Source organism: Saccoglossus kowalevskii, chromosome 16 (genome assembly GCF_978046115.1).
Source record: "Saccoglossus kowalevskii chromosome 16, keSacKowa6.1, whole genome shotgun sequence".
Lineage (NCBI taxonomy): Eukaryota > Metazoa > Hemichordata > Enteropneusta > Harrimaniidae > Saccoglossus > Saccoglossus kowalevskii.
In genome coordinates this window covers 19,987,434-20,011,344 of record NC_140656.1, presented here as the reverse complement: position 1 = coordinate 20,011,344, position 23,911 = coordinate 19,987,434, and the positions used below count along the sequence as shown (strand labels likewise).

Here is a 23,911-nt window from a genome sequence, read left to right as displayed (position 1 = left end):
ATCGCAAGGGTCGATTTATGCTTAAAGACAATGTCCAGCATGTTACTACCCCTGAACACACGACCAAATTAAATTAAACCTATTAAAATATTGTTATCTGAGTCCCATGCTACAAACTATCTCCACAAAATAAGTTACTGAACTAATCAACAGCGTTCTGTACACATTCACTGGGGAGGGGAGAGTATATGTTCACAGATATGTTACATTAAACAAATTATTCGCATTATAGCGTTCATACTAGAGAAAATAGCAAATTATGAAATGACGCAGAGCATCATGGTTAACTCCAAATGACGTTTGGCTAAGGCCTTCCATCGTCCCTTCAAAGTAAATTTCTACAAAGTATATACCTTCATTCACAATTATGATTAAGTCTTTCAATGCGAAATGTTATACTTGTAGTTTGGACGTACTTCATGAAGACTGGATTTCATATTTCTTCCACCAATAAAATGTGCACTATTCGAAGTTTCAATAGTGAATGACTTGTTTGTTTATTCATAGACCATAGTATTTATAATACATACTAGACGTTGCCTTCAGTATCATACTATGCATCTCTCTGAAAGGTAGAGGATGTCTGGTGAGCGACCCGAACTATAGTCGAGTCACATATGAAAATTACGACTCAAGTTCAATAAATCTGATACCATGGGTCACGAATTTTCATATTCTATTTATCAGATGTATCCAATTTGCAATTATTAGTTCAAAATATAGAGTAACATAAGTGTCATTATTTGTATGTGCGCGGAGATGCTTGAATGGTTCAAGTTACGGGCATCGAGTTACGAACATCAAGTTACAAAAATGACCACGTCCATTTATGCGAAACCACGTCCAAATTATAACTCGATATCCAGTTAAGAGTTACGAGCAACATACTTTTTTTGAACGTTTATATTTAGTAAATCGAACATTAGTAAAAAGTTAACCGAACTTCGAGCCTATGGACAACATATATTTCATTGTTCGTGATTCGATATCCGTAACTCTACTAACAATATGATTAGTTCGTCCTATTCCCTATGCATATCTAAACGCCGCTCCTTGAACACAGTCTACAAATTAAACATTGAATAACACCATGTGATTATGACCAGGAAGTTATGTGAATAAATTATGATGATGAGCTAAAACAAAAATAAATGTTCTGAACAGAAAATGCTGAAAACAATAAAAAAAAATAGATCAAAGCTGAAAAAATGCTCAAAACAAAAAATATATTAAAAAACATCAAAAAAACAATCGTATAATTGATGATGAATGATACAAAAATGGAGAACACGCAATCATATAATTAATAACTAATATAACTTTGGTACTGATCTTACCTCGTATGCTATGGGAGATTTCACAAACCTTATTAGTTTTTGGTCACAACCTGTGTACATTTATTACCTAATTTGCATATTAATTAGCCAGTTTTAAGCATTTTCACTTGTTTCTCAAGTACCATCCAACAAATTTCAATGAAACTTGTTAGATAGATGCTCCCGAATAATAATGTGCACGTGCAGACCTGATTATTTTTTTGTCTACAATACTTATGTGCATACTGATTAAATAATTTGCATATAGAATAACCATTTTAGAGCCTTTTTACTTGTTTCTCAAGAACCATTAAGCTTATTTTAATGAAATTTGGTACATAGATTCTTTGGGATATTGGATGTACCTGATTTGTCAATTTAAAATAAAATGTCATAGATCATTTTTGGTGAAAAACGCAAACTTTTCAAGCCAAATGCGCCCTCAACTTCAGACTTTTTGGTTCCAGTATTTAGCTGGCTGTGGAGCACTTCCACCCGAAAACCAGGTGAGCACCTCCCGAGTGTTTTTATTGATGGAGGTAATGCAATGTTTTAATGAATATGTGGGAGGTAGTACAGGGATCTTATTAATGGTGGAAGTCAGCACATTGATTTCAGGCAGCGCAGTGATTGGAGCGAATTAGGGCAGTCAGTAGTGATTTTTAGAGATGGCAGCAATACAGTAATTTCATTGGTGGGAAGGAGGCATGCTGTGATTTTTTGATGGTAGGCAGTGCAGTGATTTTATTGATGGTAGGCAGTGCAGTGATTTTATTGATGGTAGGCAGTGCAGTGATTTTATTGATGGTAGGCAGTGCTGTGATTTTATTGATGGTAGGCAGTGCAGTGATTTTATTGATGGTAGGCAGTGCTGTGATTTTATTGATGGTAGGCAGTGCAGTGATTTTATTGATGGTAGGCAGTGCAGTGATTTTATTGATGGTAGGCAGTGCAGTGATTTTATTGATGGTAGGCAGTGCAGTGATTTTATTGATGCAAGAGAGCCAGTACAATGATTTTCTTGATTGAAAAAAAGCCATTATATTGAGTTCATTGATGAGATGGGCAGTAAAGTGATTTTATTGACGAGAGGCAATACACTAATTTCATTGATAGAGGGAGGTAGTAGTGATTTCATTGATAGTGGGAGGGAGTACAGTGATTTCATTGATAGTGGGAGGGAGTACAGTGATTTCATTGATAGTGGGAGGGAATACAGTGATTTCATTGATAGAGGGAGGTAGTACAGTGATTTCATTGATAGAGGGAGGTAGTACAGTGATTTCATTGATAGAGGTAGGGAGTACAGTGATTTCATTGATAGAGGTAGGTAGTACAGTGATTTCATTGATAGAGGTAGGGAGTACAGTGATTTCATTGATAGAGGTAGGTAGTACAGTGATTTCATTGATAGAGGGAGGGAGTACAGTGATTTCATTGATAGAGGTAGGTAGTACAGTGATTTCATTGATAGAGGGAGGTAGTACAGTGATTTCATTGATAGAGGGAGGTAGTAGTGATTTCACTGATAGTGGGAGGGAGTACAGTGATTTCATTGATAGTGGGAGGGAGTACAGTGATTTCATTGATAGTGGGAGGGAGTACAGTGATTTCATTGATAGAGGGAGGTAGTAGTGATTTCATTGATAGTGGGAGGGAGTACAGTGATTTCATTGATAGTGGGAGGGAGTACAGTGATTTCATTGATAGTGGGAGGGAGTACAGTGATTTCATTGATAGAGGGAGGGAGTACAGTGATTTCATTGATAGAGGGAGGTAGTACAGTGATTTCATTGATAGAGGGAGGTAGTACAGTGATTTCATTGATAAAGGTAGGGAGTACAGTGATTTCATTGACAGAGGTAGGGAGTACAGTGATTTCATTGATAGTGGGAGGGAGTACAGTGATTTCATTGATAGAGGGAGGGAGTACAGTGATTTCATTGATAGAGGGAGGTAGTACAGTGATTTCATTGATAGAGGTAGGGAGTACAGTGATTTCATTGATAGAGGGAGGGAGTACAGTGATTTCATTGATAGAGGGAGGTAGTACAGTAATTTCATTGATAGAGGTAGGGAGTACAGTGATTTCATTGATAGAGAGAGGGAGTACAGTGATTTCATTGATAGAGGGAGGGAGTACAATGATTTCATTGATAGAGGGAGGTAGTACAGTGATTTCATTGATAGAGGGAGGTAGTACAGTGATTTCATTGATAGAGGTAGGGGGTACAGTGATTTCATTGATAGAGGGAGGGAGTACAATGATTTCATTGATAGAGGTTGGTAGTACAGTGATTTCATTGATAGAGGGAGGGAGTACAGTGATTTCATTGATAGAGGTAGGGAGTACAGTGATTTCATTGATAGAGGGATGGAGTACAGTGATTTCATTGATAGAGGGAGGTAGTACAGTGACTTCATTGATAGAGGTAGGGAGTACAGTGATTTCATTGATAGAGGTAGGGAGTACAGTGATTTCATTGATAGAGGGAGGGAGTAGTGATTTCATTGATAGAGGGAGGGAGTACAGTGATTTCATTGATAGAGGGAGGGAGTACAGTGATTTCATTGATAGAGGGAGGTAGTACAGTGATTTCATTGATAGAGGTAGGTAGTACAGTGATTTCATTGATAGAGGGGGGAGTACAGTGATTTCATTGATAGAGGGAGGTAGTACAGTGATTTCATTGATAGAGGGAGGGAGTACAGTGATTTCATTGATAGAGGTAGGGAGTACAGTGATTTCATTGATAGAGGGAGGGAGTAGTGATTTCATTGATAGAGGGAGGGAGTACAGTGATTTCATTGATAGAGGGAGGGAGTACAGTGATTTCATTGATAGAGGGAGGTAGTACAGTGATTTCATTGATAGAGGTAGGTAGTACAGTGATTTCATTGATAGAGGGGGGAGTACAGTGATTTCATTGATAGAGGGAGGTAGTACAGTGATTTCATTGATAGAGGGAGGGAGTACAGTGATTTCATTGATAGAGGGAGGTAGTACAGTGATTTCATTGATGGGAGGGAAGCAAGCAGTATAGTGCATAAGCTTTGTGTTAAAATTTTTATTGTATATAAAAAAGAAAAAGACTACGTTATACACAGAGAAAACTGTCATTTGAAAGATATATTACAAAACAATAGACAGAAAACGTAGCCATTCAGCCCATATTTACAGTGTACTTTACACTGTAGTCACAATGGTTCCTTTATATACACTGGCCTTTCGCCAACTCCTGAAGTCTGGACACAACAATGGATACACCCCCCCCCCCCATATGTATGCAGTCATCAAATCATACTAGACAGATGAAAATTATTACGTATTGATTATTCACTGAATTTCAATTTCACTCCTTTTGCCGATAAATGAAATTCACTAAATTAAATCTATGTGAGCATGTAAAATTGCAACAAAACATGTTCCATTCAACGAAAATCCACAAATTTAAAAACACAGTGAATATCATTAAATACCAATATTGTGAAATTAAATATCAGTGAAAATGAATACCAGTACTTTCCAATTCAGAGAATGATTGTCCATCAAGAGGGTGTACAATGCCAAACAATTTCTATAACCAAGGTGAAATATTAAATAAATCATCTTGTAACATGAAGTACCAATTCAGCAATTATAACTTTTATAAGTTTTTGTGTGTTTTATTTGATCTGATAAATCGGTCCCAAGTTGCAGATTATTCCTGTGTGCAAGCACAGTGGCACACAAATTATTATACAATGATGGTGAAGTAGCTACTCAACCTATAGACAAATAGAATATTTTTAGTATACACATGATATCTGTCACTGAGTGAGCAAACGCTAAAGAATGCTTGGACTGATGGCAGTATGTTTAAACACCAATTAGTTATTGTAGAATACTTTAATAATGGTTGGAATTAATTTTTGCAATTTTTGCTGAAGGAATGTTTCAGTGAAAATAAAATGCAGCGAATATACCTTTTTTCCTATATTTTACATACAACTCATCAAAAATCAGTGAAAATAAATTCCATACAGAACGCCTGAAAAGTGTTTTCAGCAAAAATTAATTCCAGCTAAAATAAAGTATTTAACAGTACTCAGATTGTGGACTAGGTTTGGTTCAATTTAGCCATAGCTACAATTACACACTGTCACCTGATGTTATTGGGCAAACCACAGCAAATATATTTGTCATTTGTCTTCACCTAAATCAATTTAATGTCATGATACATACAGAACATACCCAGAATAGATACAAAGATAAAAGAATCAAAATTTCATTAGACATCACAGTTATGATCAAATTGATTTTTTTTCTTCAAAAACAGCCAAGGAGATTTTTATTTTGCTGAAATATTTGACCGCACTCAAATTGTGTAGATTTAATCGATGCATTCTAAGTGGAAATTGAAGTGGTGAAATAAGCAAAAAAAATTTTACCCACACTTTTTTTGGTGCTACTGACGAGAAACATTTTTTTTTTTCGTTTTTGTTGTTGTTATTCTGGAAACAATATAGCATGGATATTCAAATCATGAAGGCAAAAACAGGCAATACACTGTCCAAAGAAAATTTTCATGGCAATTTTCGTGTTCATTTTGTCAGTAAAATTATCAAGCAGTATACCATGGCTTAATTATCTAAAAAAAAAACAATCAAAGTGTACACTTCTTTTCCACTCATTTACATCAGTATTTCTAAAAATTTACATTTGTCTCATGGTCTATTCAGATCATTTATCATCAGTTGCATACCCTTATATTTATCAACTCTTTATTTGGCAAAATTCAATTTACCTTATTTATACTGACATTAGTTTATATGCAAATTGACTCATCAATATGCAATAATACCTGTCTAAACTGAACCCTATCTAAACTGAAATCTATAAAAACCCAACAATTCTAAATGATCCCATCAGTGTTCAGTTCAGACAGATTTTACCTGTACTGGCACTGGTTTATATGCAAATTGACTCGTTAATATTCAAGAGCATAACAATACATTAGAGTAGAGAGTGTGGTCTTTACATCAGGATTACGATTTCACACCAAGTAACGTTTTCTTTGAAGGCTTTATAACATTCCACTACTGTTATTGCAATATGTGCAGCCAAGTGAATCTCAGTTATTTGTCACACAGTCCAGATGAACAGCCGCTCATTCGGCACAACAATTGTACATCTATCGGGCACGGTCGTGTAGTCACACGTGAATTGGGAAATTTGCTAAGTTTCATAAATACTACATGCTATGACACTGCATAATGGGAGTTGTATCTTTCAGTAATAAGAAAGTAAAATGTTAAGGCATCTGTCTTTAAAACAATTTATAATTAAAAAATAAAAGATCTAGCATGCGGAGACGAGAACTAGCCAAGATAGATCCTGTGATACCCGTTAGCACCAAACGCAGCGTTACATTCCGGACATTTCCGCTGCCGCGTCTCATATCTTGTTTTAATGCACTCAGAACAGAAGAGATGAAAACATTTGGTCAATACAGTGTCTTTTCGTTTCACATTACAACATGGACATGTGAGTTGAGTCTGAAATAAACAAATAATAGAGAACAAGGTAAGAAATTTCAAATACTGATACAAATACACTAGCATAATAAACATTTCACGTCATTGTATTTCCACTAGACGTGACATAGCAGTTTGTCATACTGTAAACAACTTCATTTCTACATGTACAAACATATTGCGAGTCGCACAAAAATCTTAAAATCCAGCGCTACCATTAAATACATGTACTCAAACCCAAGGGTACAATTAGGTACAGTACTATCTTCAAGTCCAGGGGTACCATTGGGTATACATTTCAGTGGAACCACCATTTACCTTATAAGTTTTGTTTTCTTCAAGTAATATCTCATCAGCACTGCCAGCTAATTCAATTCGTCGTGCTCTTTCAAGCTTCCTTCTCAAATTTTCTATTTCTTCCTAAAAAGTCATAAGAAGACAACCATCAGCTTATCAGCAATGACAGACACAATGCCAGGAAACCAAATCAAATCTATACTGTCACCAATAATATTTTGTTGTCACCCACATGTTACTGTAAAATACTTTATTTTAGCTGGAATTAATTTTCGCTGTAAAACACTTTTTGGGTGTTTTGCGTGTAATTTCACTGATTTTTGACAAGTTGAATGTAAAATAAAGGAAAAAAGGTATATACACTGGATTTTATTTTCACTGAATCATTCCAGAATAAATCCCAAGCGAAAATAAAGTATTTTACAGTATGTAAGTGAAAAAAAATGTATGATTGCAAGTTTGCAACCACAATCTGTGCCACAACAAGTAACTACTGGAAGAAGAGACAATATAAATAAACATAAAATGCAAATTATCTTATTTGCATATATTATTACATGCAAATTAGCTAAACGTTGTTGAGTTTTCTTTTTAAATACATACATCACGCTGTTCAGGTTTTTGCAAAAGTTAGCAGGTAGAAGGGCCCTCATGAGAATTAATTAATTAAGACCAATGGACACAAGACTTTGATATGACATACCTGACATCTCTTGTATTTATGTGCTTGTTGTTCAACTTCACTTGCTTTATCTACAACTTTAGCTTGTAATGTAACAACTTGGTTCTGATACCTATCCAAAAGTTTCTTTGAATCTGTTCCTGTTTGCGATAACTCCAAAGCCTGAAATAATAAAAACATGTGTGAGTATTACTTACAGCCAATAATGAACAGAATACACAACTACAAATACATTATGTTTCAGTTGGAACATGTTGGTATATGATATGATGTACATGATATATATTTATATATATAGTTAAATCTTATTCAAATACTGCCTGACCGTAGTGACCACCTTAGGGCAGTCCAATGACCCATCTGAAGTGATTAGTCTTACAGCATAAATTGGTTATAGAACACTTTGATTAAGACCAAAAATATAGGAAGCCTACTGCATGTTTTTTAGTAACCGACACTGGTCTCTACACTGGAAATGTCCACAAGAAATTTTTTTATTTATTATCATCTTGACAAATTCTTGTCATATTATCATTTATGAATTAATTAATTAATAAATTAAACAACCTCCATTTAAATGTGGTTTGGGTGGTCACTGAAAACACAAGGATGACTGTATAATGATATCAGTGTTTTCCACAAGGGGTTTTAGGTAGGCGGGTCCACCTATCAAGTTTTATGATCATCTATTTACTCTCAATACCCACCCACCAATGTACATCCAGCTGAAATGATTTGTAAAAAGCTTGCAATTGTTCTTGCAGTTGCCCAACCCTTTATTTTTCTATTGTTTCAAGAGTCAAGATATATAAACAATGCGTTGTATCGTCCTTTGATCAGGGTGAGTACTGATTTATTGAACTGATGCAACAAATAGAGAAAACAAAAACTATGGGTTTTATTTTGACAAATCAACTGTTTTGGCTTTGTGGAAAAATCACGGAGTATATTTCCTACATTATAACCAAACTATTTTTTGTACTTGCTCTTTGTATTTCATAACGTGGAATATCGACATATAAATCAACGGCTTCGAACCGAGCATTGCATAAAATATTGATGTTGATCAATTTCTCTCGATTTCAAAAAATTGTAATTTGTGAACATTTTTCAATTAAATGAAAAGAAAAAAAAAGAATAGTGAATAACTGAGTGTGCATTGCAGTTCGTGACATAAATGATAGATGTTGTATGCAAATGAGGCAAATTATTTTAGCAAATTTATGCTAATTTATTTCACCCACGAGCTATTTTGGATATTCTGGTATGTACTGTGCAATGATACATTTACTATATGTAGTGATACATCTATGTATATAGTGGTATATCTACAGCAAACCTTTTTTGGTATTTTGTATGTAATTTATTTTCATATTTTTCGACTAGTTGAATGCAGAATATAGGAAAAATAGTATATTCGATGAATTTTATTTTTACGGAATCAACCCTTCAGCAAAATGTGATGTATCTACAGCATACAGTAATGTATTCCTAGTATAAAATATTGTATTTATGGTATATAGTAATCTGTGGTAAACCGTAATGTGTCTATGATATATAGTGATGTATCTACAGTATATAGTAATGCATCTATGGCATATAGTAATGTATTTAGTACTAAAAACAATGAAGCACCATGTACAAACATGTATTACCTTTCTTTTGTTATGTTCTAATGCTTGTTGTCTAAGATTCATTTCTTTTTCCATAGTTGTTACACTGTTATGCAATATTCGTTCTTTTTCTTCCAATTTTCTCACTACTTGATTCTGAGCTTCCACTTGCGTCTGAAGTGTCGTTACTTGGTCAGCTAAGACGTCCTTTTCTTCTCGAAGAAGTTTGTGTATCTGGTTTGACTTTATACGCTTTTAAATGGGATGAAAATAATTTGTAAAAATTAGCAAACATATATTTTGTTTCCCTTTGATTCCTTTCGTTTTTAAAGACACGGCACAACATTTACTAAGAGCTTCTTTTTCATTCAGTATATACTTATTTTTTTTTAACAATTTGGACAATCATCACTGACCATCATGTAACGGGATTCAGTGTTCTGTGCCTTGGAATTTGGTGAGTGACTCCTACTCCCAATAAATATTTTGAGGTTTCTATTTACAAAATATAAATGTACCATACTCATCATTCCTACCTCTGACATAAGTTTGAAATAGGCGTCATCTTTCTCTCTAAGTTGCTGTAAAAGTCTAACATTTTGTTCTTGCATGTCTTCAAATGCTTGACCTGTAACGTCCATCTCAGATAATAATGCCTCTTCTTCCTACAAATATACACATCATGGTTAACTTTCTCATGTAACAAGAACTAGTATCGTTCATCTACTCTCTACAAAAACATTTACAGATGAGCTGGGTCAAGATATTATACTAATGAACATGTCAAAGTTTGAAGATTATTGGATGCTAACTTTCCAAGTTACTGCGACCACAAGAATGGTTAACAACAACAACAACGATGACATGGACAAAATCTGTGCATTTCAATACATAGTTGTTCTCAGTGTTCTCTGTACCTGTTTAGTTGCTGTAAGTTTCTTTTGTAATTCTTGAATGTGCTCTTCTAAATTTCGGATTTTTCGTATAGCTTCTTCATCAGCTAATTTTTTACTCTCCTGTCGTTCTCTCTCCTCCATGTGCCTCAGTCGTTGTTTTATTTCTTCCACACTGTCCCTAGCTTTCTTTTCAGCTGCCATGAGTTGCACTTTGTCCCGTTGTTCTTTTGCTACACCCTTGTACATGTCTAGAAGTAACTTCATTTCCCTTTGACTCTCTTGTGATTTTCTGTTGAAAAGAATGTACATGAAACATAGTGTAATAAAAAACAAGATGCATTCAATGCAAAGATGCATTCAATTGGCCGTGTAGGGTTGCACGTTCTTAGTGCGGAATAAGCTCAACTATCAAGCATCCTTTTTTTTTCAAAGCGGAGGGGTTGTCGTGAGCGTGTCCTTGAAACTTGAGTTCCAAGTGGCGTATACAACAGATTGTTTATTTACATCAAAACACGTGTTCCATGCAGTAGTGATATGGGCAAAAATGAAAACAGCCGTTATTTGGCCATCTTTGATCTGATTATGAAACACACTGATATGTATGATGTATGTGTCAAATACGAATGAAAATAGTACATAAATTGTGGAAATATAGTAGTGATCGGCCATCCTTGACCAGATTTTGAAACAAATTGTCATGGACATGCATCCTAACATGTATAAAGTACATGTAAGTGCCAAATTTGAATGAAAACTGACAGAGCACATCCAAGATACCGCATAAAAACAAAAAACAAGATGCCTGTCAGTTGACCATCTTTGATCCAATTGCGAAATAAATCGTCATGGACATGTATCCTAACATGTATAATCTATGTACCAAGTTTGAATGACAACTGACAAGCATGTCCAAAATACAACATTTTCAAAAAACAAGATGGCTGCCAGTCGGCCAATTTGAATCAAATCGCTAAACCACTGCATGTGCATATGTCCCACATAAAGTACTAGGCACATGCAAAGAATGAACTGAATCGGTCCAAGGGATTCTGAGATATGACTCCGAACGGATGCACAGATGCACAGACGGAGACCGAATTATAAGTCCCAGTTTTCTGACTTTGTCCGAACGGGGACTGCAATGTCAGGAGTTTTAGCGACTTCTACAACATTTTGCAATACTCACTGACTAGTGAAATTTGCAACAAAATTATAACTTGGTTTATAGTAATTACCATTAGAAAATATAAGCGACTGTGCTATTATTTAAGTGTCAAAATGTAGTGAATGCAGAAACATCTGTACATCTCAGAAGTGGTTAAACGTATAATTAAACATAAATAAATAAATAAATAAATATAAAAAAAATAAAAAAAAAAAAAAAAAAATAAATAAATAAATAAATAAATAAACGAACGAACGAACAAACAAACAAACAAACAAACAAAATAAATGAAAAGCTCACTTTAATTGCGCTTTGAGCTCTTTAATCTCTGTTTCATTGGAACTTTTCTTGTCAACTTTATCTTTCTCATCTCGCTTCTCTTTGTCGCCACCCTCTTTGTCTTTCTCCTTAAAATTTCTTTTATCGTCTACATGGTGTGTTCCAGCATCTTTTCTGGCCATTGGATGTTCCTTGTCATGTGATGCATCTCTCTTCTCATTGGCAGCTGCTTCCATTCTCAACTGAAGTACAGATGTTACAAAGATTACATCAATTTCTTATTACTACAGATACGTGTTGTCATGAATGATATATTAATTTTCTAATCCTATTGATGTACGAAAATTTGACGAATTATAAGTTAATGCAATGGACATTATGTAATTATCCAAGATGCTATTTATGGTAATTGCATTCCATATCTACTTCTTATGAAAACCCACATAATACAAGTTAACTGCAGCAAACATACCTTATGTATCTCAGCATTAGCCTCTCTAAGTTTCTTCTTGTATCGAACCACTTCAGCTTTCAACTGTTGATTATGCGTCTGAAGACTGGTAATAACGTGCCGCATTTCACGATTGATAGGACCTGTACCGTTGTGAATAATACTATGCTTTGAGTCTGAGAATAAACCACAGCACATAACTTACAGTTCCCCCAGAGAAAGGAGCAGCCTTAACCCAGCAAAACAACCCGAACATGCCATGAATAACATCATTAGAGAAGAAACAGCGCAGAATAGAGATAATATTAGAGAGCCACCACTACACATCAGCAGGATGTTTAATGCAGTTCAAACTTATCTGTGACACTTGGAGTTAAATTAAACATAATACCGCCGCATCCAGTCTGTTGCATTATACCATTTCAATAGAAGCCGCGGCTTCTAATACAGATTTTACAGTAAAGGAAATAATCTGCAGCCAGTATGCCATACTTAATGAAAGGCCAAATCCATTGAAGTTTATTCACTAACAGATGTACCTCTGGGGGAAAACCTTTTTCAAGCCTTTGAGTGCCACGTTGTTACTACTAAAATTTAGGTGCATTATTTTGTACATTTTTATGTCTGTTTCTACAATTTTGTTGTTCATTATGCCACAATTATTAATAAATATTGAATAAAATAACGTAGTTTGATTTGTAAAGGTGATAAAAGGCTTGGTTGATAGCAGTACAACACGATGCTTTTCTGCACATGCGTAAGGCTGAGAAAAAAAATATCTCTCATTTCCGCACGCATCATTTTGAACTATGCGCCTTGGACGTTTTTTTCCTTCTAAAGCATTCCAAAATGCGCTTGTACTCACACTTGTCTCAAATTTCCCCCATTTTAGCTCAGTATAAAAAAAAAAAAAAAAAAATCGCCTCGCCACCTCATTTAAAAATTTACATGAAACGAGAAACAGAGAATTTTTTTTTCTTGGCCTAATAGTGCAGCACCAGTCAATGAATCTAAAATTGGAAAGTGTCAATGTTTTCAGTGGACTGTATCAAACATCCTTAAAGCAAACAAATACACACAAAAACACAACGTGTTTGGGACTGACCTGCCTGCTCATTGGCTGCTATTGTCTGTTCAAATTCGATCCTCAACATTTCATACTCTTTCCGTACTTGTGCCAGGGTATCTTCCAGCTGTATCACTTCGGTTCTCAATTTCTTTTGACACGATAGTTCATCACTCTAGAAAACAAAACACAGAAGAAGCATGGTTGTCAGTAACAACTCCTACCTGTATCAAGTCTGTGTACCAAATGTCCAATAACAAGGACTTACAGGATAAGGGTTGGCGCATCTTAGATATGCATGCACAATTAGAAGATTCCATTCTGCATGAGTGTAAAGCAAGCATAACAGAATGCAATGGATGTTTGAAAAGTTTATAAAACAGAAATGAGTATATCGCTGTATCTAGTATCTCTAGATATGTATGTTTATCTTGTGATTTTTTGAGCACCTCGCAATTTGTGCATCTTTGAGTTGGAATTATAAATCCTTGAATTTATTTCTTTGTATTTATTGTTTAATCAATTGATGTCAATTGTTTTTACACACAGTTCGTATTGGTTGTCATGTACACAAATTTGATGCCTTTAACCAAATGAACGAGAGCTCTCGAGTTTTTGTAATGCAGCAAAAGCATGGTTGAGTCATAGCATTTATACAAGACATATTTTGATATGTTAGAAGAACCTGTCAACAAATAAGCTGCTTGCTGATTGGCTTGATTGCTGGGTGTTAGGGTTGTGTAGCCAATCAGGTACAATCTTGTGAGACATTTCAACTTCACTCCAAAAGCATGCCCAATCGGTTACATCGGAGTGAAAAAAACAGTCGGTCTTACCTCCATCTGTTCCACTTGTCTAAGATGTGAATTCTTGGTTGATTGCAGTAAAGTCCTTGTATCGTCTAATTGAGCTTTCATTTGCAGAGCCTCATTATAAAGCACTGAAAACTGAGACTGTAGATTTTTGTACTCTGGGGTCTCCATGATCACCTCTTCAGGAATATGCTGTAACTATAGAAACAAGAAAATAGTTCATCGTTTTTTTTTTTAAATTCATTGGGCATAATCTCATTATCACTTTCGGTGATATGAAAAATATGAAAAAAAAAAAGTAAAAAAAAAAAGAAAAAAAATATGTCAAAAGTAACAAAAATTTACTTTGGGATTCAAACACATTCCTGGATATACCAGCAAGATGCAGTAAACCAAAATAACAGAAAAATCTGGATTACAGAAATAAATTTAAAACTTACATCCATTTTGAGTTTTTCTGCTTCCTTAATGCTCTCTTGATATTTGTCTTGTACTTTCTCTAGTTCTGCTAGTCTGTTAGACGCTAGCTCTGTCTGCACATTCAACTGAGAATTCATCTCTTCAAGCTACAAGATATGGAAAGGACATTGATCTATGTTCTGGTCACTGCAAGCAAACAATCTTGTCTGCACTACCTGGACTCTAAGACAAGAGGGTATTAGTGCTGTATTTCACTGTGTGCTGTATTTCACTGTGTGCTGTATTTCACTGTGTGCTGTATTTCACTGTGTGCTGTATTTCACTGTGTGCTGTATTTCACTGTGTGCTGTATTCCACCTTGTGCTGTATTCCACCTTGTGCTGTATTTCACTGTGTGCTGTATTTCACTGTGTGCTGTATTTCACTGTGTGCTGTATTTCACTGTGTGCTGTATTTCACTGTGTGCTGTATTTCATGGTGTGCTGTATTTCACTGTGTGCTGTATTTCACTGTGTGCTGTATTTCACTGTGTGCTGTATTTCACTGTGTGTTGTATTTCACTGTGTGTTGTATTTCACCGTGTGCTGTATTTCACCGTGTGCTGTATTTCACTATTTACTTAACACCTGTAGCAGTATTGGCACATGTGACAATGCAATGTAATGCGACAAGAAAATATTACCTAATCCAAACATTAATTACAGCATGCTAGAAGGTGGAGCCACAGAAAAGACACCCTAACCACAAGCTCAACTGACGCCGTACGCTTACCTTGCCCTGAGACACGGAAACACCGCCAGCGCCGCTGCTCTCTGCATCTTTGTACATTTTTAGTTTTGACAAAGCTTCACTCAGTAGATTTTCTAGCTTATCTGCTCTCTGGTGTGCTTTGTCCAAATCATACTGTAAATTATCCACCTGGTTAATCAGCTCTGCACACTTGGTGTCTGCTGCGTGTAATTTATCTGTTTGTTCAGCAAACTGAAACAGAGAGAACACAAATGAGAACTCTTCAATGCCCAAGTATCATTGTTTTCTGAGGTTATGAAAGACCTCTACAAAGTATGCTTAGCAAGGATGATTGATTTGTTGTCTAGCTATAATGTATTCAAACGCTAATACCACAAAGGCCACTAAAATTTACACCTTTTGGGAAGTAAAATACAGCTATGGACACTATAGCGTTTATATTGTTGGCGTGTAAAAGGGTTTTCTGCACTTTTATCTGCAGTGAGGTGTCATGCACCAGAATCAGACATGCCCATGCAGTTTTTATCTTTTGGTATTACTGTAAAATAATTTATTTTTGCTGGAATTAATTTTCGCTTAAAAGACTTTTTGGGTGTTTCGTGTGGAATATATTTTCAATGATTTTTGATGAGTAGAATGTAAAATATTGGGAAAAATGTATATTTGCTGGATTTTATTTTCACGGAATCATTCCTTCAGCGAAAATAGCGAAAATTAATTCTAAGCGACTATTTTAGAACTCATGATCTACAAATTTAATTTATCACTTAAGACTGAAGTATATGCAAAATAGTTGCGATGATGTTAATAATAATATTAATTATTCAAGTTGATTACTCGCAACCATAGACTTCAAAATAACATGTTACATAACTAAGCATGAGGATTTAGAATTTAGTGTATTTAGTGGAACAAGATGATAGACTTCTATGACAGCAAAGTAAAGCTAATGAATGGGTAAGTTATACAGAAAATTTGTGGCTAGTTATATGCTATGAGAGTGGAATGGAGGAACACACTTGTAGTATAAGAAGATGATTGACACTTACCGTTAATGAAGATGTATGATGTTTTTCTTGTAGTGATGTTACTAACGACCGCAAGCCTTTATTTTCTGTTTGCAAATCTAAATTGATTGATTTCACTGAAGAATCTAGTAATTCTGAAAGAGAATAAAATAAACCATAGTATCCACACATTTGCAAACAAGAGAGAAAAGTTGATGAAAAGGTAAAATTTTATCATTTTTAGAAAAACGGTCAATGTGCTTAACATATTTTTTTACATTTATATTAAAAGGGGGGAATCGTCACCTGCGCATGCATTGTTGTTTACAAACAGGCATCTACCCATAAATCTTTGCAATTTTAGTGTGCGTTTTATCGTCGCTTGGGACTCAATTATTGCACATGCGCAGGTGACGACCCCCCTCTGCTTTAAACTTGGTTCTGTTCCTAGTTACTCATCAGTACTTACCATTATTTTGTATTGATACCGATAATTGTTCGTTTTTTTGTTGAACATCATCAAAAACTTTAATAAGCTTGGCTATTGATTCTTTGGAGAAAGTTGACCTCTGCTGCAACTGCTGTTCAATTTCATCAGATTCGCTACTAGACAACAGCGTTATAAATGATACTACAGCTTCATTTTCTACCGAGAATATGGAAAAATACATTACGAAATTAGTAAAAAATGAAGATCAATCGGCCATCTTGCTTTTGTTTGAAAAATGTTAACTTTGGAATTGTGTGATACTATAAAATACTTTATTTTAGCAGGGATTAATTTTTGCAAAAAAGATTTGTTGGGTGTTTTGTATAGAACTTATTTTCACTAATTTTTGAAAAGTTGAATGTAAAATAGGAAAAAATAAATTTGCTGGATTTCACTGAATCAGCCCTTCAGCAAAAATTAAAAGTGTTACACAGTAATTGCATGAAAGTTTCTAAAACAATAGTTCAGTAACATATCTAAGTAAATTTGGCAAGATAAATATTAGCCAAAGTGTTTCTCAATAAATACTACAGGCACATTAACCTCCTTGTCCCAAATTAAACAATATACTGTAAATCAATTCATTATTCACAGGGTTTTAATTTCCCTATTTTCGCTGATAAGTAAAATTAAATCTACATGAATATGTAAAATAACAATAAAACTCATTGTTGTCTTGACAAATATGTGAAATTAAAACACAGTGGACATGCTCAAAACACTAAAATAGTGAAATTAAAAATCTGCGAAAAGAAATGATTTTATATAGTAGCCATGAATCGTAAAAAGTTCCCTAAATTTTTACTAAATTTATCTAATTCATAGATTATGGAGGCATATTACTACCATCTGGTTCTCATTATTAGCATTGTTATTCTTTGCACTTATTTTCACATGTAACGAATGTTTAGTTTCAGCCAAATTTTACCCCATATCTTTAAAATTGCACTTGCTCATTACACCAAAATTTAACTCGATTGACATTGCATCGTGACAGATAAAATTTCCAAATTCTAAGATGATCAGATAGAAATTGTTTGTGTTATTTTAACCACAAGAAGAAGACAACTTTAATTGAAAATATTTTGAAAAATATACATGGTATATGTACCATAATCAAACTTGTTAATATAATATCTAAGTTTGAAAGATATTGGATAAAAAATGTTTGACATATTCTTGTAACCACAAGAAAACATTTTTACAATGGAGTCAACAACAAGGACTAACATTTCCCCCCTCATATTCCTTGTGTTTCATGTAGGATAATATGGTGCTGACACAAAGTTTTTTATTTTTATTTCAAAATTGTCAATTTTGCTTCTATTTTGATTTTTCATGAAAATGTATAAAATGAATATTTTTTTGATTCAACAACAAACACTGTTCCTACCTTTTGTTAGTTTGTCTTTACTTTCCTCATCACTGGCACTTGACTCAATTTCATTTTCTGTTTTCTCAGAGTTTGACTCTCCTTCAATATTTAATTTCTCCTCTGTTGTCTCTGACGTGACCTCCTGACTGTGGTCATCAAACCTTTTGAGTAGCACACCAATGTCTTCATCAAGCTGAAAACAATATCACTCAATTATATTACATGTATGTTATATAAGTCTCCCTTCAGACAACTCGGTCTTCTTGAGCACAGTTGCTTTTGAAGGAAGGGTCAACACAGCTACATGTATATTGATGACTGCGTAGCAGTAATGTACACTTACAGCAAGCGGACTTTCCTAGACACTCAAGTAGAAGCAATATTGTTACATACCCACCTACTACGCCGTCTTTCATGGACGCACATCAAAGGCATAATGCAGTGTTTTGTTATCAGTTAATCAAGGGCTCAGGAAAGTGTAAGGGGATGCTGCACCAGGTGTAGGAGTTAGGTGTATGTAAATATCTTATCGTATATAAATTTAACATCACCCTACATGGCACTTTATGTGGAAACAAAATTAGTTCGAAAAAATTAGACTGAATATTTTTTTTTTCCCTTCACAATACTGAATGTACTACAAATAATAAATCTTTTGCTTACACATAAAACACAGCATATGTTAAAGCTGTAGCATGAACCAAGCGAATGTCACTGGCAGATTAAATGACAAATGAAACGTCAGATAACGTGAGAACAGTACCAGTAAAATGTTTAATAATTAGGATAATGGCATCAGTGGGGTCACAAAGACTTTCACAAAATGAGAAAAACTGTTCACAGCCACAAAATGTCACTATTTCTCAAAACAAAAAAAATGTGTCTCTCAAAAAATGACATTAATTCACAGTTTCTTCTTACCTGAGACCAATATCTATTGAGTAAACATAACACTGCTTCATCATTTCCTTGTCTCCGTTCTAATCTCTGAATTCGATCTCTTAAATCTTCCTCCACAGTTTTTCGCAATTCTAACCGATCTGCAAGTTTCTTGTTTTGAAATTTCAATACTTTGATGTCCATTTCTTCCTATAATCAAGGCAAAAATTGATATTTAAAAAAATCATCCTTTAAAAACACAATACAAGTAATTGTAGTAGGGCCATTCCTGTATTTTGCATGCTTTCCCATATAAAATGATTTGTACTCAATACTATTGAGGCACCAACAACAAAAACGACAAGCCAAGGACGACATAGTCCCTGTTAGTTATCAAACTTAAGATATATAATTTTGTTAATAGGAATATAGTTAACATAAACATGTCAGAGATATGGATCCAGAAGATGATGCTTGATTATGGTGATTTTTCAACACTGAAATGATCATCTTGTATCTGATCGTCGAACGAGTACTTGTCCATATTGAGAGATATTGCTGTGAAACAGAATTAATTAAAACAAAATAGCCATTAGTAGTTTATTTTGAATACATCAGTACATCTATGACATATGGCCCCAGTCAGTCATTTTTAATCTGATCTGTAAAAACAAAACGACGTGCATCAAGGTTCTATAATGTCTAACGTATGCACCAAGTTTGAACAAAATCCATCAATAAATGCTTGATTTTTATGATTTTTCAAGCACAAAATCGGCCACCATTTAGCCATCTTGAATCAGATCGTGAAACAAATTGATGTACAAATGTATAATATTATGCATGATGTATGTGTGAAGTTTGAATGTAATCAGTCCAGGCATGTCTAGGATACAAACACACGGACGGTCAAACCATAAGTCTCCATTTGCATTGTGTGTGGAATTATTTGCAGACGTACACTTAAATTTTTTTTAAATAAACCATTTTGTCTTGAAAACTACAAGCATACATTGTATGAGTTCCCAATATCACAATAAGAACGTTAGCCCAGCCGACTTCTGAGAAATTTTGTTAATTTTGAATCCAGACTTTAATACATTAGAAGGGCATAGGTTATTATACTACAATACATGCATGGAAACATTGTTCTCAGATAATTATTATATAGTATACTGTTAAAGCTTAATTAATTAATTTGATCCAGCAACAGCATTCAGGTTAAGCACAACACCAGTGGTGAAGTTTTGTGGACAGTACTCAAATCCGCCCAAATTACAAACAAGACTTTTATTCTGATAATATGATCTGATTATCTGCCCCCCCCCCCCTAAATGATACAAATTCATTGTTAGAATAATAGGTACACCCAGTAGATCCAATCATAAATTCAAAGGCAAGCTTTGGTCTTGTGCCCAAAATCATGACACAGGGTCAACCTGTTCTGGAACAACTGATCATTCAATCAAAGATGTTAATTCAATAGGTGATTTTTCAAAGTGCCTTCGAGGTTGTCAAATCTCACTTGATAATTTGATGCCACTATAACTTTTGTTTGTCCAGTTTTTATTTTGTGCATAATGCGGGACTTCGCAGTGAACACATCTGTAAGTTACGTCATGTGACAGTTATGTCACAAATTGGGTTTATCTTAGTCGGTTTCAGTTCCCCTCTGATGACTAATCTGTTCCATTCATGTTTACATTGATTGAGTTCAGGTGAAAGCCTTGCTGTGTTTAGTGGCACCTAGCTGCCATGTAGTTCATACAATACAAAAACTTAGACATGTTGTGGTACTGCTGCCCACTCAAATAAAAATGGTCATTTGTGTCAAGAGAGATTTATCAAACAATACAATATCCTTTTTAAAATCCTTTTTCATTTGCTTTGCTTTCTCACACATCCAGTACAATATTGTTAATATATATGGACTAGGCATCAGAAAGTATAAGATTAAGACTAAGCTGTACACATTTCAAAATCTAATCTAAAATAAAATGTTTCACAAGCTTGGCTATGTTCACATTACAAGATCTTGGCCTGTGCTAATATTTATTTAAAGCTTATAGATCTGAAAGTACCGTACTGTTAATTGTTTTTCAGACTTGATAATTAACCAGAACAAATAAATGTTGCTACACTTTCATATATTCAAACTGTACACAGATAATTAACACATTATAACCCTCAATAAACTTGTATTTGCTGCACAATTATAACTAGGCTCTACAATGTAGAAACCCAGAAAAATAGCAAAGAATTTCAATGGAATACATTAATAATCGCTAATGCATTCATTGTAATGCTAAATTGGATTCATTGTTTATCTAGTTGGGAATCCCTGCTCTATAGTGCCCTGGGGAGAACCTTGTAAAAATAACATTCAGTTTTAAAAAATATTAACATGACTGATTGTTTACCTACACTGTTGTGCAAACAATATACAGAAATTATTAGATCCACATATACTCGTAAACAGAAATGACAAAAGATGTGTTTAAGGTCATATTTGAATGACCCAATATAATATGTTTTTTTTTTTGCATTATGTACGTTTGAGATGATGCTTCTATAATAAAGCAAAGACTGATGGGATTCCAGTTGCAATATTATCTTCTACATTGCCTGTCTAGGGTTTGAAATTATATTTTGTAGCACCCTCAGTGTTCTCCCCAGGCCTTTCAAGCACTGCGGGCCCGCGTCGCTTAGACAAACAGCCGCGTCGCTTTTGTTTCGCCCGCGATCCATGAAATCCTGCCCGCGATGCTTATTCACGTTGTATTGTTTACAAGTGTCAGCCTCGTCTAGCACATCTTTAAAACAATAACATGTATTGATTGAAAGGTAATCCCGCCTTTGTACATAGTTAGCCTTACAAAAACAGTGATAAAAACGGAAGTCTACAAGAAGTTACCAAGTCTATCAAGGGTGCGGAGCTGGCAAACCCCAAAATACTAAGGTAGTAATAATTTGCCCATTGCGTCGGGATAGTCTATCCCGAGTTGCTGCACTGCGATTAATTGCGTTCTTACTACTTCATCGCCAGTGACACTAATTACCAAGAATTAAAAAAACAAGTGAAATTAAGTCGCATCTAAAAAAAAAACTGTAAATAAATCGAAGTAAAAATTTTTCAACTGCAGACGAGACGGACAAGGAAAAAACGAACCCTGACCTCTAGAAATACCTCATTCATAGTGCGTCATTACCGAGGAACGCCACTCTAAGGCGTCATTATTGATTTATTAATTTCTTCATACAGATTTTACAAATTTAACAAACAAATACCCCCACCCCCACCCCCCCATCGTATGAACTGACAGTAACATTGGCACTAAAACTGACTGCACTTGCACACAAAATAATGATGAACCAGTTACCTCCACGGATAAACAATACATTTACTGACTGGCTATAAGTATTTCCATTTCTTTCCTGTTCTATTTCAAACTTTATTTGACTCGATGCACACATAAAACACAATGAATGTAAATGATAAAAAATATATGAGATATGTATCTCTTCTTTATTTCAGTTATAATGTTTGTTGGGGAAACTAATTATTATGCAAACAAAATTATGCAAATAAGATGTATTGTTATGTAAATTAGCCGCGATGCTTGGCTTAGAGTCTGGGGAGAACACTGACCCTATTTCAAGGTCAATCTCACTCAAGACGCCATAGAACTAATAAATGTCCGAACTGTTATTACCATATTCTCATGTTGTAATTACATCTGTGCAAGTTGTTCCCGGTAATTAAAACGAACTCATGTAATCTTCCGTTCACATAATGCAAGTTTACTGTGGCACTCAAATTCTGTTTAGAATCTGCATTTACATCACTTGATGCCAAATCATCACCGTGCTAGTCCTTTCCAAGGGGGCCCTATTTAATTCTACCATAATCAAGCCCCTTTATGAAAATGCAATGCAATCACATCTGTTTTTAAGCAGGTATGAGTAATATGTAATACTTTTTTGAGTGCTGATCATACCCCCCCTCTTCAAGTGGCCTTAAACTATACTTGATCCCTTTTACGCCAATGTAAGTTATATTGGCTAAAAGAAATAAACAAACAGATGTGAATATGATATTTGAAGAACACCAGGTTAGTCAAAAGAGGTATCTAAGAATTCAGAGCATTCATAAATTATGAACCCTGTCTGCAGTGTGTATGCTCAGACTAGTAATTGTATTACTAGTCTGAGGTGTATGCGACTGTTTACCTGGGATGATACAGATCCCAACTGCACAGGGTCAAATAATGTCTTCTTCGTTGGAGGTGTTGAAGAGGATGTAGACTGTTCCATCTCACTTGCTGGTCTCTTGGTCGCCATAGTGATCTTGTGGTTTGCTGCTCTAAAGAAATGTACAAAATAAAGTTTGGTGAAGTCATAGGTCAATGCGAGTGGTGTACATTACAAACATGATGCGACATATCATCACAACATTTGGCAATGTGATCTGTATATTCAGAAACTTGTGCATCTGACACATAGATTCTACTCACAATCCATATGCGAGTACCGATTAAGCAAAACAAACTCGTATCCACTTTCTAGTACACAACTAGGGTGACAGCACTAATTAGTTAATGGAACCACTGCGCGTGAGAAACGTAGCCTATATCATAATCATAGACGCTGTTCGAACCCATTCATTTATGTAAAGGAAATCGAGCCCGTTTCTCGCACATAGAACATTTCTATGTTTGTGATTTTCGACATGCATCTTCGGCAATAATTCTTATTTGCAGTGTGCACAATTTTGGTACGTTCCCTTGCCATTTTACCAATAAATCAGCCAAAATTGTTGGAGCCCGGACAAACTTACCGTAGCAAAGATGGTAGACGCTCACCCGGATGTCAACCTGTCAACAATTACTTCCGGGT

General features: G+C 34.9%; 1 protein-coding gene across 3 annotated transcripts; it reads right to left on the bottom strand.

Annotated features, from left to right (window-relative positions):
- Nucleotides 1–4,369: 4,369 nt before the first annotated feature.
- On the bottom strand, nucleotides 4,370–23,904 carry LOC100373518 (E3 ubiquitin-protein ligase BRE1A-like). Of its 3 annotated transcripts, none has more exons than XM_085491192.1 (18): nucleotides 23,853–23,904; nucleotides 23,246–23,378; nucleotides 19,058–19,225; nucleotides 18,155–18,329; nucleotides 16,741–16,917; nucleotides 16,314–16,426; nucleotides 15,286–15,495; nucleotides 14,535–14,660; nucleotides 14,119–14,292; nucleotides 13,322–13,457; nucleotides 12,238–12,392; nucleotides 11,787–12,007; nucleotides 10,343–10,610; nucleotides 9,962–10,090; nucleotides 9,468–9,677; nucleotides 7,834–7,974; nucleotides 7,152–7,253; nucleotides 4,370–6,854 (listed from the first exon to the last, which is right to left on the bottom strand). In XM_085491192.1, the coding sequence occupies exons 2-18, from the start codon at nucleotides 23,354–23,356 to the stop codon at nucleotides 6,678–6,680; spliced, it is 2,793 nt and encodes a 930-aa protein (XP_085347318.1). In that variant the 5' UTR covers nucleotides 23,357–23,378; nucleotides 23,853–23,904; the 3' UTR covers nucleotides 4,370–6,677. The 3 variants fall into 3 exon arrangements, with proteins under 3 accessions (XP_085347318.1, XP_085347320.1, XP_085347319.1); XM_085491194.1 differs by having other exon boundaries at nucleotides 12,238–12,359; XM_085491193.1 differs by having other exon boundaries at nucleotides 23,246–23,373; nucleotides 23,853–23,891.
- Between the last annotated feature and the right edge of the window lie 7 nt (nucleotides 23,905–23,911).

Excerpts from the sequence above, each read along its gene's own strand:
- LOC100373518 (XM_085491192.1), bottom strand. The coding sequence starts at position 23,356 with ATGGCGACCAAGAGACCAGCAAGTGAGATGGAACAGTCTACATCCTCT. Across the intron at positions 14,293-14,534 it reads CAGAAAAACTCAAAATGGAT|TTACAGCATATTCCTGAAGA; the intron begins GTAAGTTTTAAA and ends TTGTTTCTATAG. Across the intron at positions 6,855-7,151 it reads AAGAAAACAAAACTTATAAG|ACTCAACTCACATGTCCATG; the intron begins GTAAATGGTGGT and ends TGTTTATTTCAG.